We start from the raw sequence: 17589 nt of genomic DNA, 5'->3' as shown, positions 1-17589 counted from the left end.
GCACACTGAGCCCATATATAGTACTAGAGTACTGACTTTGAGAAATAGCAGTTTTTGACCTAGTTCATCAAAGATGGAGAAAAAGCCAGTTGATGGCTATAAAAGATATTTAGCCCTTAAAAGTCCTAAGGGATAACTAGCCCAATACTTTAATTGTCTATACCCATTTAAATCAAACTTTTCAAGTAATCTTTGAGTGAACCAACCTTAGGTAAGAGGATATATCTAAAGCAGACACAAGTTAATACAATTTTTAAAGAACAGAATAACCTATCTTTACATTTACTTTGCCAACTAATGGTTTTACTGTTTGAATTCTCAATAAGGAGAATGCCAGCTAATAGTTTTGTTGTTTGAATTCTCAATAAGGAGAACAGATAGCTTGGCTCAACACATTGGCACATGGAATATGTTGGGTTCTAATTTTAGTCTTTCCACTGACTTTCTTATTGCTGTACTTTAAAAGGTCCTAAACATTCTGTATGTCTGTTTCTTTATGAGAAACAACAAAGATATTTTTCCCACTATCTCCCTCAAGAAGAAGTTAAAAAATAATGTAAAGAATCTGGCAAATGTAAAAAGACACATAAAAGTCTGGTATACTTTTCAAAGAACTATAAATAGAATTTGTTTTATTGTACCAAATGAAATATTACCAAGTTAAAGCTTTACCATAATAGTCACTATTTTCTGTAGTACAACTAATATAAAGACAACACAGATAATCACTGTAACAGTTAACACTTTTGTGTCACTTAGCATGTACCAGGCATTTTTAAAACACTGTATACATCTAAAGCATTGTTTATATCTAAAATCACTAAATAACCCTGAGGTGGACACAACTGACTAGGCCCATTTTACTAATGAACAGACTGAGGCACAGAATATCCCATAGCTAGTTAAGTGGTGGAGCAGGGATTTGAATCCAGAGTCTGGCTCTAGGTTCCATGTTCTTAACGTTTTTGCAATATTGCCTACCTAATGTGAGGAAACAAAGACAAGAAAAGAAAATATATTTACATATTTGTTCACTTAGCAACAATCACGAAAACCAATGCTATAAGTTATGAGTAGAATATTTACATTAACCAAGTTGGGGAGCATTTATTCAAATTTCTCTACCATCTGCTTTCACATTTACAGATGTCCACTTCGTTGGCAAAGTGCAGAACAGACCCACAGTGAAGTATATCAGGTCCTCAGAAAAACGCAGGCGTTCAAGAAAGCTTTAAAATAGCTTTAAGATTAACAGATAATTTTATTTCTAAGAAGAAAAAAAGAAAAAATTCTTAATGCATAATATAAAGATTCTAAAAGTTATTAATAGTAATATTTTATTTTCATTTTTGCCTTCTACTAATAGTGCACCCTGTTTATTCAATGAAGACTTGTACATATCTTCTCTCTTACAATTTATTACATTTTGTGATATTTTGTTCTTTATAAAGGTAACTTAATCTTTTTTTTTTTTTCATTTTTTTTCATCTACTATGGTAGTAGATGCTATTAGTAATAGGAGAGAAGGAAAACAAAAAAATTTAGTAAATGTCCACAACATGCTAGGACTTCATACTCTATCATTCAGAGTCATGACAACTCTGAGATATGCATTCTTACTTTACTGATGAAGAAACTCAAGTTCAGAACCTTAACAGTTCATTAAAGGTTCTATATTGTAGTATTCAGTCTATGCAGCCAGTGTTCAAACCCAGGAAGTTCTCCGAAAGCTCTACAGGTTGTCGCCTATTAATAAAAAGGGTATAATGTTTATCATTGGTCATCTGTGACTAATGGTAATTAGAAGAGTGTAAAAACATATTGATAAGCTCAGCACTTAACTTTAAAAATAATTTTCATGACCTTTCTTTCTCAAAGCCGTTAAGGATGCAACCAAAGAAAATGATGTTCGTCTCACTTTTGTATTCTACACGTAAGTTTTTGGATAAGTGTTTATAAGCAGTGAAATATGAAGAAACACTTCCTTAAGTATGTTCCTCAGAATGTTTGTTTGTTACAATGACGAATTAAGATAATGTCTATAAAATGTTTAGTGCAATGAGTGGTGCAAAGTTAAGTACTCAACAAATGTTAGTGACCATTATTAGAAGTTCAGAAGAATTACATATTAAGACCCCTCGAAAAAATACTGTGGTAAAAATCTTTATCCAACATTCACTAATCATAATCATGGTTTTTAAACCTTATTTGATAAAGCAGCCTTTTGGGTTTTTTCAGGTGCAAAGATAATCATACCTACTAAGTTATCACAGAACTAGAGGACCTTGGAATATACTTTGCTAAATGACAGTAGAAAGCTGTAAAAGAGAAGAAACATATCAATCCCTAAAAAAGGCACAAGTGAAACTTCATTTCTATTTAAGAGGTACACTGACCTCTTAGAATTATTAGCTAAATTTAGTAAACTGTCTTTTCAAGCATTCTTTTGTTTTGAGACAGGGTCTTACTGTGTCACCCAGGCTGGAGTGCAGTGGCATGATCACGGCTCCCTGCAGCCTTGACCTCGCAGGCTTAAGTGATCCTCCTACCTCGGCCTCCTAAGGACCTGGGACTACAGGCGCTTGCCCCATGCCTGGCTAATTTTTTGCATTTTTTGCAGAGATGAGGTTTTACCATGGTGCCCAGGCTGTCAAACATTCTAATAAGCTTTCCAAACATTGTTGGTCTATTAATTAAAATTAGTCTGCTAGCTATTGCACGGAAAATGAATCAATGCTGGTATTGTCTCAATTAGAATGTTTTAAAAATAAGTAAACAAATAAACAAGCTGCAAATTCTATAGTTCTTATTTTTAGATGCCAATCTGCTACAAAAGTATGGTCTGCTGTACCTGAGAATGTGAGAAAATTAAGTTCAGGATCACCTGATGAAGTACATTCATCAATTTTCAACTTCATGCATTGGCAGAATTCATCAACCAACTGTTACGTGATACGCTGTTTATTTAAAGAAGACTTGTACATATCTTCCTTTTCTCTTACAATTTATTACATCTTTGTGACATTTTCTTAATACAAGTGGCTTAACCAATTATTTTTTTATAATGCTCTTAATATTTTGGACATTTCTTGAATCTTCAGTTATTACATAGATTGTTAATTACTTAACACAGACAGAAACTGGTGTCCAAAGAGGCTTAAAACTTAAGATCAACATGAAATGAAGATAATTTATTGACAATGTTATAAGTTAAAAGAAAAATAAGAATTAAAAAATTAAATTTCTTCAACTTCCTCTTTAAAGTATCACTCCAAGTGATACACACTAAGATATTCAAAGCTAACATTATGGCCTAAAATACTTAGTACAACTGAGCAATTTATAATCACTTCTAACAGTATGAAATCGCTCTAAACATAATCAAAATAAAGTTGGCATCTGTATTGCTGACATTTGGTAGCTCTGCATTTCTTACCAGTATATAATTTTTTAAATGTTTATATTCTAACAACTGACACAAATATGTGCTAGATTCAGAACAAATTATGAATGTGATACTTCTACTCTACTTCTACCTTGGTTTGCTCAACATTATCACACTGTTCTATATGGAAGTGCCAGCTGACGATCCTCTAAGCTGTCCAGCTGAATGTGTCCCTCACCATCATTTGTTAGGATCTCTTGCATCAGTCTAATGCACTTGAAGTAAGGCTTTTTTCTTCATTATTCACAGCTTAGTCAATCATACCTAGGACATTCTCTTTTGAATACATATAGACATAATTTTTAATCTCCTTCCTTTTCTTTTCTGACTTCTACCTGGTTATATTTATGACACTACGTTGACTGGTTTCCAATGTCATTTCTGTTAAAAGGGTTTCTTATGAGATCTGTCACTGTAACCATGATTCTATGGGAAAAACCATTATTGGTTTTAAACTGAAATAAAAATGAACTTCTATAATACAAACCTTTTATAACTAATAGTAGGTTTTTCTTGTTAAACCTAAGGAACATTAGCCTAAGTTTAAATATTAACCCTAAGGATAAAGAAAAGCTTGGCCTACACAAAGTTCTGCGGTTTGGCTCCTATCTAACTCCCTAGCATCATCACTTACCATGCAACCTCTTGCTCTAGAATTCTGCCACACTGACCTTTGTTTAATATTTGTTACTATGCTCCCTCCCACCTTAGAACCCCTGTATATGCTATTCCTTCTTCCCAGAAAACTCTTTTCTTCATCTTGATCAAATTAACTTACTTGAGATCTCAGCTAAATAAACACTTCCTCCAAAAAAAAAAAAATTCCTCTTGATCCCACTGAGTAAATTCTCCTTCTAAAAGCCCTCATATTAAATATTATGTAGGCCGGGCGCGGTGGCTCAAGCCTGTAATCCCAGCACTTTGGGAGGCCGAGACGGGCGGATCACGGAGTCAGGAGAGACCGAGCACTCCTGGGCATAACACTGGTGTGAACCCCCGTCTCTACCTTAAAAAATACACAAAAAAACTAGCCGGGCGACAGTGGCGGGCGCCTGTTAGTCCCAGGTACTCGGGAGGCTGAGGCAGGAGAATGGCGTAAACCCGGAGGCGGAGCTTGCAGTGAGCTGGAGATCCGCCCCAACTGCATCCAGCCCCGGTGACAGAGTGAGACTCTGCCTCAAAAAAAAAAAAAAATAAATAAATAAATAAATAAATATTATGTACCTCTTTACAGCAATTGAAACAGTTCCAACTTTGCATTTATTCATATGATTATTTCACTAATATCCTTTTCTATCTTTAGATATAAGTTCCGGGAGATCAAGACCTATGTCTATTTTCGCTCACTATCCCACTGAGCACATAATAGTAACAACATATGTTTGTCAAAGAAAGACTCTGGCAAACCCTTTGTGAAAAAGAGATAAACACTGAGTCAACAATAACTACCGTTTAAAGAAATTCACTATGACTTTTCAGCTAAAAAAAATACAGAGCCATATTAGAAAGAGCTCTTTAAACTTTCGGAAGAAATAAAAAAGTTCAATTTCTGGGTGTAGGTGAAGACTAGATGGTAATTTACATCATGGGGTACCTGGAAATAAAGTAGATGCAAATAAAACTTATAAAGAAAATGGAGAAAACATAAGCTGTATCCTTTGTTACTTTTAGCCTTTATATATGATTTATAGTTGTAACTGTGTACTATTTACTATTGATCCTAGGGATCAACCTGGGTAAAAATTTTATTTATGAAAGAAAAAAGAACCACAGTTAGTATTCTTCCATGTTTGCTGCCTTAACTACAGTGTTTTCATTTCCAACTCATATTCAGAAAACACTTACTTCAGACTCAAATGGACTTTCCAGTCATAACTGCGAAGACCTATTCATTTCCTTATTTTTTGTGCAAATGATTTTCCCCCTTCTTTCTCTGCTTCTTTCTTTTCAAAACTACATTCAGGGAAATAAAATTTTAGAACCATAAAAGTTAAGGTACTGTATATTATTTCTAAGCATTTCCCTAATTTACCAGGCTACTCTGAATTTTAATCCCAGCTTTCAAACTAGTAAAAATAAGCTTCCTAATCCTCTCATCCCATTGGAAGCTTTGTCTTTACCTGAATTACCCTCTTCTGTGACAAACTAGTATCTAAACTCCACCTAAACCCTCATTAACTCAGGTCCTCCCCAAAAGCACACTGTGATTAACTCTACAGAATTCTAATTGCTTTTTTTTACAAGGCATATTTACACACTCAGTTTAATGTTATTTTGCAAAGGTTCTTAAAGTGTTTTTCAAGTACATGTTTCAGTCACTTAAAAAAAAGTACTTAGTCTTCAAACTTTGTTTTATTTTTGTCCTCTATTCAAACCAGTACCTGATTATAGAAAACATTACAAAAATAGTACATGATTATACTATCTGTATTTTGAGTGAACATATAATAATTTGGATTACTGATTAAAATAATAAACTTCATTTTATTCCCATATATTGTATCTTATCTCAGATTGAAATTGTCTACCACTTTATAACTGACATCCTTTATCACCAGCAGCCCAGTCTATATTTTTTCCAGGACAGTGAGAAGTACATTTTTCGGTAAGAAGCAAAATATTTAAAAACTACATTATATCCATTGTTCCTTCCTCAACTGACTAGGCTTTTCACCCTGTTAGATAAGATTAGATAAGTCTGACAGACTTTATTCTCTATCAAGCAATGATGACTGTTAGCCAATACTACATTCTCTTCAAGATATTCTAGGGATATATTCATGTGACTATTTAGACTAGAACTGCAATTTTCCTGGGTCATTTTTTATTTAATACATAAGTATATTTTCTCATCACAAAATAATTACATGAATATAAGCTTATTGCTACAAATAAATCCAAGTAATGCTAAAGATTACATAAAAAGAAGAATTCTTCAACCTTCCCACATCCCACATATATACTTTCTATATACAAAGCATGTAATTTGATACCTATCTTCCAGATCTTTTCTTAATGTATTGAAGTATTTTTATATGGCATATACTGTATGTCTTTATGGTATAGATAATATAAAATACATATTATATGGATGTAAATGTATACATTCGTAAACATTACATACTTATTCTGTACATTTTTTACATAAATGAAATCATAGTGTGTATATTATTTTGTGATGTGCTTTTCAACCTAGCTTATCTTAGAGATCTTTCCATGGATTTAAACTATAAATCTAAATTTTGCATGGTTGTTTTTCGTTCTTATCTTCAGATACACTTGATAGTATTTCCCAACTTTTTTTTTTTCTTTTGAGACAGAGTCTTACTCTGTTACCCAGGCTGAAGTGCAGTGGCATGATCTCTGCACTCAGGAGGCAACCTCTGCCTCAGCCTCCCGAGTAGCTGGGATTACAGGCATGTGACATGACGCCTGGCTAACTTTTTTATTTTTAATAGAGATGGGGTTTTACCATGTTGGTCAGGCTGATCGCGAACTCCTGACCTCAAGCAATCCACCCACCTCGGCCTCCCAAAATGCTGGGGTTACAGGCGTGAGCCACAATACCCAACCCCTAACTTTTTATATCACTTAAAAGTTTCTTTTAATATCTCCATCGTAGTATTTCTTAATTAAAAGCATTTTACCAGCAATTCATTCGATTTAATAAGATTTTTCATCTTTCCTAAATGATCTGTTGCTTATACCTCTTATAAACTTGGATGTCAACAAAAAATACATGTACATACATAAAGAATGTATAGATTTAGTCATTCAAGGTCTAAAATTAATAAAACTAAAATTTGGTTTTGTAAAAAAATAAACCAATGTAATATAGCAAATTTGCCTACTAATTAGAAAAATTAAACACACATAAAATTCAAGTCCTTTTCTGACTGGCCCAGGTAAACTGCACAAAAACAGAACCTGTTGAAGAAATGGTTTTAAATAATTCCTAATAATTTTTAAAAACAAAAAACCCTTCTAAAACAATTTACCAAAATACTTAAAACAGTAACAACAGCAACCCAGAAAAGCTATATAATGTTAAATTAAAATCTGTGTTATGTGGGACTAGACTCCTTTCATACATATAAGAACACCTGACTGTGACTGTTAGGTTTATTTTCTAGTGGGCAACATATTGCTATATTTTTCAAGCTGGGAAGAAAATTTGAATAAACTGAATAGCAAAGTAACACCTTCTATAAAATTTATTAATTTCAAAACAACTAAGGTGGACCATTTAAATAATACATGCAATAATATATGCTGTTAGGTTTTATTATAAAAAGTGTTAAAGGAAAAGACTGTATTACTTCTAGTAAAAAAAAATAGCTTAATTTTAGACTTCTATGAAAGAATTAAAGGTTAACACCTAAATTTTTAAAAAAGTATTTTTAAGGAGTGGTATGATTTAGGAAAGTTTATGGCTAGTCAACATCACTGTCATCATTATTAGTGATATTTGTAGCTAGTAAGAGCTTTCTGATACATAGTAAACTGAACACTGTAGCTTTAATTGAAGTTTGAATGTTATAAACAGTTAGATGTCTGGCTCTGGCCTGCATTCTAATACCATCAGCAGAACAGAGATGGGAAGCATAAACAAATCTTTTAACTAGATTACATTGTCTAAAATGGCCAAGAAATCCTTCAGCACAAACCCCAGTGTGACAAATATAGAAGGAAAATGATTTTGGAATAACACTAAAAAAAAGCCTTGAATATTAGAGGAGCACGCATTTGATTTCCTAAATATTTTTATGTTATTTAATACTCATTAATGATACTTTATAACTTTTCAAATAAGAATCCTTTATATCTTACACAGCGAATTCTTTTTAGGTCAGTATATCCCAAGTAACAAAGCTATTTAAAATCAATATTTGCTTTTATTGAATGTGGAATATTTCCCTCCCCCAACATCAGTAAATGTACTTATAACAGTCTAAATTATTATTTTTAGATCCTAATAATATTAAGAATGTATGTATTAAGTTAGTTGATGGCCAATAGATTAGTAGATACTTCTGGACTCATGGCATATAAAAAACAGTAGTTGTGAATACAAGGATAACCCTAAATATAATTTAGCACACAGTCAATCTTAAAAAACACTTTGGGATTACTTCTAACTTCTGAGATACAGACATTACATTTTTTTAAAAAAAAGCTACACATGAACTTTAACATTTTAAAGTTTTAACATTAGCACCACACAGAAAATTTTCCTCCCATTGCTAGAATCTTGATTGGTTAGCAAAAGAATTCAGTGAAGCATGTGTGTACACAAACTTTTCAACATTTCAAGGTTGGTGACTGATTTACATAACTCATATTAGTCCTTTAAAACAATGTGTTCTAATAATCTACTCAATGACACTGAATTTAACTACAAATTCTCTAATAAAAGGTTATATAGGTCAACTGAAGTAAGGACACAAATCAAAATCTGTCATATCCAACTTTGAATAAGTTATATCTTAATGTAAGTTAAGCCTGGATCTCACTTTGTCTCTTTGAAGAGTTACTGTGAGTTATAGTGAGTCATTCCAGCTTCTGACATCTTACATGACATAGAAATACTTCAAACAGAAATACTCTAAGTGTGTAAGAGTTAGAATATTTACTTTTAACTGAATTATCTTTGGGTTGTTTAAAGAAATTATTTAAGATCACACTACTGATTATTCAGATTATTCTTATAAGCAAAAAAAATTTGCAATAAATGTTTCTTTCTAATGTGTAACAGATGATAAAGAATATTTCTTTAGCATTTAAAAATGTTTCCAAACTCTGCAGGTCATTATGTACTGGCATAATATTTGTAGGATGATAGAGTCAATACAAGCTGATATCCCTTATTCAAAAGGTTTTGTGGACCAGAAGTATTCAGAATTTTGGATTTTTACAGATTTGGGAATATTTGCATTATATATCTGTTGAACATCCCTAACCTCAAAATCCAAAATCCAAAATGCTTCACTGAGCATTTTCTTTGAGCATCATGTCAGTGCTGAAAAAGTTTCAGATTTTGAAGCATTTTGGCTTTTGGAATTCTGGATTAGGGATATTCAAACTGTATAAATTTATAATATGAACATGTATTTACTTAGAGACACAAAAGTTACTTAAGTAATAAAAGCAGGAAAAAAAATTTAATTGTTTTTTTCTCTTAAAAGTAAAGGACGTAAAACTCAACTGTCCAAAGAGAGCTGTATCATAAAGTATTTTAATTCAGTAGTTTTTTTAAGTACAAATATGAAATAATTTAGGCACCTAGAGAACCCAACAAGTTGATCATTCTTATACTATTTCTGACTTTAGTACTAAAAAGAGTACATTAAACTTAATCCTATATATGTAATGTAGTAATTATGAAAATGTATGATAAGAGTCCAGAAGATAATGTGTATACATACACCAAAGCACACGACAATACAAACTTCCCATTTTTTTACGGGCTTTTACACCACCAACACATTTATATTAAAAATTTTATAGTAAATATTCATTGGATCAGAAATTGTTACAACCCTTTAACTTCATATAAGAAAATATTAAATGTAACTCCATGCAAGTTATAGGAAGTTTAATAGAGAGAAGGATTGAACTGAACTTTGTTTTACTGTTTATTTTTATGTTTGTTTATTTATTTAAAGACAGGGTCTCATTCTGTTGCTCAGCATAGAGTCCAGTGGCATGATCATGGCTCACTGCGGCCTCAACCTGAGTTCAATAGATCCTCTCACCTCAGCCTCCTGAGTAGCTGGGACAACAGTCTGCACCACACCAAGCTCAGCTACTATTTTGATTTTGTAGAGATCAGGTCTCACTATATTGCACAGGCTTATCCTGAACTACTAGCCTCAAGTGATAAATCCTCCTACCTCACCTCCCAATTGTTGGAATTATAGGCTTGAGCTATTCCACCTGACCTTATTTTTTATTTTTAGAGACAAGGTCCCGCTCTGTGGCCTAGGTTGGATTGCAGTGGTGTGAACATAGTTCACTGCAGCCTCAAAATCCGGGGCTCAAATAATCCTCCCGCCTCAGCCTCCGAGTAGCTGGGATTACATTACAAGTGTTGAGCCACCATGAGCAGCTCCCAAATGTCATTTTTGCCATACAAAGACTGACATTATGTATATTTTAAATTGTACAATAGTCTATATTTACATTCCTTATAAAAGACTGGGTTTTTTTTCTTTGTTTTTCTATCCTTGTAAACTTTCAGAAATTTTCCATTAGTCTGTCAAGCTATCAGGGGCCATAATTTACCATCACTTACCAGTGTACAGATTGATAAAAACTCTACTGTGACTGTGTTTTGAATTAGAAAGTGTAATAAATGTAATGTGAATTGAATTTATCACAGTGCTGGGTACTTATAATAAATGGTAACTATGATTATTACTAAAACAGAAATTTAAGAATGAATGTGAAAGAGATCAGAATTCACCACTCAGGAGTCTATTTATCTTCACAAGATACTGCACCAGCAGAGGCACCCCACCTTCTTTTAACTGCTAATCAACACTTTTGTAAAAGGTATACTTTTGTAAAAGGTATACTTTAACAACCATCTACAAAGAAAATTCTAATCCATTTTACTAAAGCTATAGAAACTATACCACTTATAATAAAGAGTAAAAATTACAACTGACTTAGAACTAGAATTGGGAAGTTTCTTATGAGGATTTTGCAATGATATTTCTACTACATACTAAAAGTTCCAAAACTCCTAAATAGTGCACACTAATTACTGCAGAATAATTAAATCATGCTGCTAGATTTGCTAAAATATGGTCGAAAATATCTGAAAACTCAAAATGAAAATGTACAATGTCTTCCAATGAATCATGAATGATAATCTGTTACATGAGGTAAAAAAGAAAAAAGTTACTTTTGAAAAAAAGATTTAAGTTTAGAGAGTTTGGGGTGTTTTTTCTGGAAAAATTTAATGAGATAATTTAATGAACATTGTTGGTCATCTTAAAAGAATTATGGTTAGCAATAAAAATCCAGCAAAGGCACCCACATAAGACTATTTTCATTGTCTAAAATGTGTTAACTATTTACAGAATATAAATCCCTAGAATACAGTATTAAGTGGAAAATTTTTCTTTATATATTTGTATTTTAATAAAATAACAGCAATATTCTTCTTAGACATGCATTTTTCCACCTAACAGTATCCGTTTAGTTAATATAAAATTTATTTAGGTAGAAACACCAAAACAAAGATATGACCAATACACTTGTGGAATACAATTAAGATAGCTCTTCACATTAAACTGCAGGGACCATCTTTGTTTTTCAGATGCCTAGCACAGTGCCTGGCAGACAGCAGATGATCAAAAGATGTTTAATGAATCGCTAAATACAATCTGTTTTGCACATACAGTCAAAATCCAGACAAGTTTGCAAAGGTACATAAGTTGGATATAGGCTTTCTGGCTGACTTCATGGGGGTCCCACTGATGACTAGGAGTATATCTTCATATCCATAGAAAACTGGAAAGTTGGTAATTGTCTGGGTAAGGACCAAAAAAACAAAGTCAGGGAAACATGTCACCTAAGTAGCACTTGTTTTATAGAGCTGGTAAAAGCGGCCTAATCATTCCAACAACCTATTGTGCCGGTCAATGAAACAAAATTTAAGTGCATCCTGAACAATTTTACAAGCATATTTTAACTGGAATGTGTTGGATCATTGTTGCTTATTCATAATAAATCACTTTTGCCAAATTTTTTCCTGTATAAGAAGGGAATATGTCTTGTTACTATGAGTACCATATAGTTAACAGTATTTACTTTGGCTGTTAATTAGATAAAATGAGAGCCACAGTAGAGATAAAGAAAAAATGTTCATGGTAGTGAAAATTGTGGCAAGGGAGGACAAGAAAAGGAGAGGAAACGAATTCCACATATGGAAGTAAAGAAATTCAAATATGCCTAACTCTAAAACTAACACGGATTATGACAAGCTACCAATAGGACCTACTGTGTACCAGATATTGTGCTGAGAGTAGAAGGATGTGTTAACAAAATAAAAATGTTTGTTTTTAGGCAGTACATAGGGCAAGACTCACAAGTAAGCATTTATAATAGAATATGCATTCCATTTATTCTTGTAAGTATGGGTCCTTAATACAACAGTAAGTATATTTACTGATTAATTGTAAGTGCAGGAGGAAAATAAGTATTAGAGAAAGCTGAAATTATCTTCAAAATAGTAATAACCTACAATAAGTACAATTAGTACTTCTTTAAAAAATTAACAAATTACTGAATTTAAGTAGACAAAATAATAGCTTTAAAGCTATTCACCTTAATATTCGTACAATAATATGCCCCCATATGAAACCCTCAAGTGGTATACCCAGAACTGTACATAATAGTTTCATTTCTGACAAAGGAAATGAGGTGGTGCAGCATAGTGAGCATCAGGAGACCTGAGTTCTCTGCTCCCTGCTCTGCCACTTACAGGCCTTGGAACCTCAGGCAAGTTCGAGTTCTCAGAACTTCAGCAATATATAGAGTTGGATATAGTGACCTCCAAGATATCACCCAGTTGAACAATTACAATCCTGAAGAATCAACAGTTTTTAATACTTAACAAGGTTTTCTAAACATAAATCATTATCCAACTTAGATAAAGTCTGGAATCTTCTAACCAAAAGGATCATGGGGGTGAGGGTGAGGGATGTGATAAAAAATGTTTTTTTAAAAAAAAAGAAACAAAATAAGGAAAGACATTAAACTCAAGACTAAATTTTCACTCAGTTGCCTACTGGGCAACTACCACCCCAATTACCTACATAATTCGCTTACTTAAAATTAATTTCTTCAGTAAGTTCTACTGTCTCTCTCTTACCTTTAAGGTTGCTGAGGTTTTAAGGTGAGAACAAGAAACCTTACAAGGACTTGGAATGGCAGTATTGATGTTGGGAGAAAAACTTGAACTTGACACAGATTTCTGCTTAAGCACACTAATTACATCTCAGAGAAAGGTAAAAAATTGTTCAAATTTATAACATAAGGGAAATAAGATCATATTGTTTACTGCTATAAAGCTTTTTTATTTCGGTATGTAAATGTCTACTTTTGCACACAGTTGATAATTAAAATTTTACAGAACAAGTTTCTAAATATGCAATGCTTTACTGTCACTAAAATATGAGTATATTATGTTTTAGCTTTAACCATCAAGCAAATAAAAAATTAGAAGTATTATCGTGTCTTTATAATATTTATGCCAAATATACTTCTAGATTTGTATTTCTTCAATCCTTTCTAGTTGATCAAATTGCTGTTTTCATATTGCCAGTCTGATCACAAAATTGCTGCTTTACAGAAGAATATTTTTTGCTGACATAAATTATGGGATCAGAGATACCAATGCAGTTACAAAAAAAAAAAAAAAAGGGGTGTGAGGGAGAGAGAGCGAGAGCGACAGAGTGTGTGTATATGCATGTGTGCATCCATCTTCAAGGAAAGAATAAAGAAATGTACATATGAAACAAAATAACAATTTCCAATATAAGCCCTAGTAAAAGGCCTACATCAGAAACATACCTTCTAGCATTTGTGAAATAAAATACAGCACTGGATTTTAAAGCTATGCACTAAGAACATATTATAGAAAATGAATAGTGATTTTATCAATACTGTTATTCCATAAACTTAAATCTGGATTTACCTTTCAATTTATAGCTAACTGAAATTAATATACTAACTATAAGTTCATGATTGCTTTGACTCATCAAAACATATTTTAGAAATTTGTGTCCTTTTACATATAGTGAGCAATTTGGTTCAGAACCCCAAGAGAAATTGAGATGAAAAGCTCATCTCAATTTTCAACAGTAAATAAATAATTCAGCTAAAACTGAAAGTGGTACCAATCCAGCAAACTATTGATGGAGAGGTTTGGCCTTCCATGCAGCCAGAACAACATAAAGTTTTCAATGGGGATTACTTGGTCAGACAAGTTACAAAGATTACAAAAATACCCAGATTAATTATAAAATAGCTAATATTCTCATCATATGGAAAATAAGTATCAGGAACACATGTGGGAACAGACAATACTAGTGGCATTTAAACTTTAAGCGTTTTAGAGCTTTGGACTTTACATACTGATATATGAAACAGACATTTAACAAAAAAAAAAAAAAAAAAATAAAAGACAAAACCAAACAAAAGGCCTCTACCAAAAAAAAATTTGAAATTTTCCATGGAAGTCAGACAAAACGAAAAAATGGAAAATGAAACCCCTAAAGCAAAAACCAATCAAGTCTTCCAACACTAAAGTCAATATCCAAATCTCATACAGGACCAAAAAGGGGAAAACACTCAAGTCTACAAATGGATAAGCAGTTCCAATACAATCCAGATCCCGACATTTTCCCACTCAGAAACAAATGCAGTGGAGCTTTTCCTGGGGAAAAAGAGCTCTCCAATGAATTTTTTTTTAAGTGACATCTAGAAAGTGTGCCTCTTTCTGTCTCTTTCCCTGGCGCCTCATTGGAGGAAGGAGGGGTTGTTTTGTATTCTCCCCACTGGAGCAAGACACAATCAGATGTTAGCTGGAGGAGAGAAACCACTTTTGACAACAGCAAATAAAAATAAAAGTGCCCTTCCTCCCCTGACAGGATGGGCACCCCACCTCACACACCCCTCCCTACTCCAACCCCTCCTTCACCCCCCCCAGCACCACCCCCTCCTCACCCCGGAGCTCCACTGCGTATGTGGTTTGGTGTTACTGTTGCCCCGGAGTGAAAGTCAGAGCCAGAGGAAGGCAATGAAGCCCCCACAGACACACTTACCTTTCCTGCCCCCCACTTTTGAGTGCCTTCCCTGGAGCTGTGGAGGATGACACAAAGGGTAATAAAGGGGGGGAGTGGAGGAGGAGGAGGCGAAGGAGGAGGAGGAGAGCTGGGGAAGTGGCTGCTCCTGGGTGTAGTGAGATGTCTCCAGCCAGGGCCAAGCAGCAGCAGTAGCAGCAGCAGCAGTAGCAGCAGCAGCAGCAGCAGCAGCAGCAGCAGCAGCAGCAAAGGGTCTGTGTTGCTAAGAGGCTTTTGGTTTCTTTCTCTCCTCCTCTCACGGCCAAAGAGGAGGAGGGTGGAGGGGGCTCGGGAGGGAGGCGAGTTGGAGGGGTGAGGGGGTAGGAGTCGTGGATGGGGTTTTCGAAGAAGAAGAAACTCCTTCTCCTCCTCTCTCTCAGGCTCAATCTCCCTCTCAGGGCTCAGGGCTGGAGGGTGGGGGAAGGAACTCAGCCGCCTTCCCCCCACCCCCCTCAATTCAAGGTTGAAGTGGGATAGAATTAGTGTCCTGTCCCTTTAAAAATAGAAATAAAAGGTGCCCCCCCTCTGCCACTGCCTCTCTCTTCATCATCAGCTGCTGCTGCTGCTGGGGTCTCTCTGCTTGGGGGGGAGGGGGGTTCGGGTAGAAGAGACGGGAGGCACTCACTGCGCATGTCCCTCTCTGACGGGTGGCTGGTTGGTTGAAGGCAGGAGGAGGGGGAGGGGAGGAAATGAGCTATTTTCCCAGAAGGCGCAGAGGCGCTCGCGACCCGGAAGACATTGTAGCAGGGGTACAGGGGCGGGGCGGGGAAGAGGAGGAAGTTGCTACGCTTTTAACACCCCCAGCTCCCTCCTCCTTCCTAAGGGAAAGTGGAGGAACGGAAGTGGGCGTGGACGGAGACGAAAGGGGGTCACGTGTTTGGGCGGGAGCGGGGCGGGGTGGGAGAGGTGGTGCGTGCGCGGGGCATGCTGGGAGTGGTTGTGTACCGTCGCCAACAGCAGGTGAAGCCTAGCAGAGGACGCGTCCAGCCGATCTGGTGAAGCAATTCCTGCAGGCGTTGGTTCCCCCCTTTGCCCTGGTAAAGGCAGGCTTTTATGCGAGAGGTAATGGTGGGGTAAACTTGATGCAAACGAAGGCCAGGGGCGTCGGTGGCGAAAGGTGAATCGAAAGGGGGAGGATGGAAGGCTGTGGAGACTGGGAATTGGGAAGGGGGCAGGCTTGTGTAGGCCAGGAAGGCCAGGACCAGGCGAGCTCTGTCATTTGGCACCTCCGTGAGCCTGCCGACGAATCCTTGACACGTGCAGGGAGTCCTGAGACTAGCTCTGCATCGGGGTGGTAAGTGAGGAGCGTGACGGTCCGAGAAGGGAACTGTGAAGTCTCAGCAGCTGACTCTCATGACTGCAGAACCGGAGACCTCTATCTAGGGACAGAAACAAGTCCTCTGTATGCATTTTGAACAGATGCATCAGACGCATTGCTTATATTGGATATTGCGCTCTTCATGCCTTACCTCTTAACCCTCCCTGGTATTCTGGAGTGGCTTTGGGGAAGGAGCAGGCAGGGAGGTCTTGAGTGGAGCTTCCCTCCGTGTCTTGCATTGTTGCTACAACACAAAGCCTTTGCTTTTTCTCGGAGAGGGATGTGGAATTGTGTAGTCCTTAATGTTGAGTTTTACGATTGATGAAGAGAAAGGACGTGATCAAAGTTTCCCCTTGTAGTGTAGATGATGAGTTTTAAAACGACTGTTTCGTCTTCTGTGGTTACTATTCTTAGTTTTTGAGCCTTTGGTTTCCCAAATGCCAGCTGTTTTTGATGAAAATAATGAATTTATATCATAAAATTAGAATTAAAATATTTAAGAAAGGATTTATAAATTTACATTAGTAAAGCTTTTATAGTGAAATAGTACTGGTTCTTTTTCACATTGTTTTCATACAATCAGTATAAACCATTACAGTCTCAGTTGTTTTGTAAAAGTATTTTGAAGGAATATCATCTTTGTACGTTTTTCAAAAACCGAGAATCTAAAATCCTTCATATTTATTATGTTGGTATTTAATTCTGTTGGGTAGGTTCTTTTTCTTTTTTTCTTTTTTTTTTTTTTTTTTTTTTTTTTTTTTTTTTTTTTTTTTTTTTTTTTTTGGAGACAGAGTCTTGCTGTCTCCCAGGCTGGAGTGCAGTGGCGCGATCTGGGCTCACTGCAACTTCTGTCTCCTGGATTCAAGCAATTCTCCTGCCTCAGCCTCCCGAGTAGCTGAGACTACAGGCATGGGCCACCACACCCGGCTAATTTTTTTGTGTTTTTAGTAGAGACGGTGGAGGGGGGGGGG

At 35.4% G+C, this 17589-nt stretch overlaps 2 protein-coding genes and 1 long non-coding RNA gene across 3 annotated transcripts in view; 1 reads left to right on the top strand and 2 right to left on the bottom strand.

Moving 5' to 3' along the window:
* Positions 1–594: 594 nt before the first annotated feature.
* Positions 595–5394, bottom strand: LOC108512385 (uncharacterized). The gene is made up of 3 exons (XR_001880582.1): positions 5291–5394; positions 1621–1746; positions 595–1267 (listed from the first exon to the last, which is right to left on the bottom strand). It is a non-coding gene; the product is annotated as an uncharacterized LOC108512385 (long non-coding RNA).
* Positions 5395–10660: 5266 nt separating this feature from the next.
* On the bottom strand, positions 10661–16857 carry LOC108512379 (uncharacterized). The gene is made up of 4 exons (XM_017847622.1): positions 16770–16857; positions 16246–16627; positions 15283–15793; positions 10661–11984 (listed from the first exon to the last, which is right to left on the bottom strand). The coding sequence occupies exons 1-4, from the start codon at positions 16855–16857 to the stop codon at positions 11856–11858; spliced, it is 1110 nt and encodes a 369-aa protein (XP_017703111.1). The 3' UTR covers positions 10661–11855.
* The window catches only part of ORC4 (origin recognition complex subunit 4), an 89102-nt gene continuing 87724 nt past the window's right edge, over positions 16212–17589 (top strand). The window contains 1 exon segment of the mRNA XM_017847624.1: positions 16212–16362. The gene's annotated coding sequence lies outside the window, so the exon portion shown is untranslated.

Source organism: Rhinopithecus bieti, unplaced genomic scaffold (genome assembly GCF_001698545.2).
Source record: "Rhinopithecus bieti isolate Rb0 unplaced genomic scaffold, ASM169854v2 scaffold_28529, whole genome shotgun sequence".
NCBI lineage: Eukaryota > Metazoa > Chordata > Mammalia > Primates > Cercopithecidae > Rhinopithecus > Rhinopithecus bieti.
This window is presented reverse-complemented; position numbering and strand designations above follow the sequence as displayed.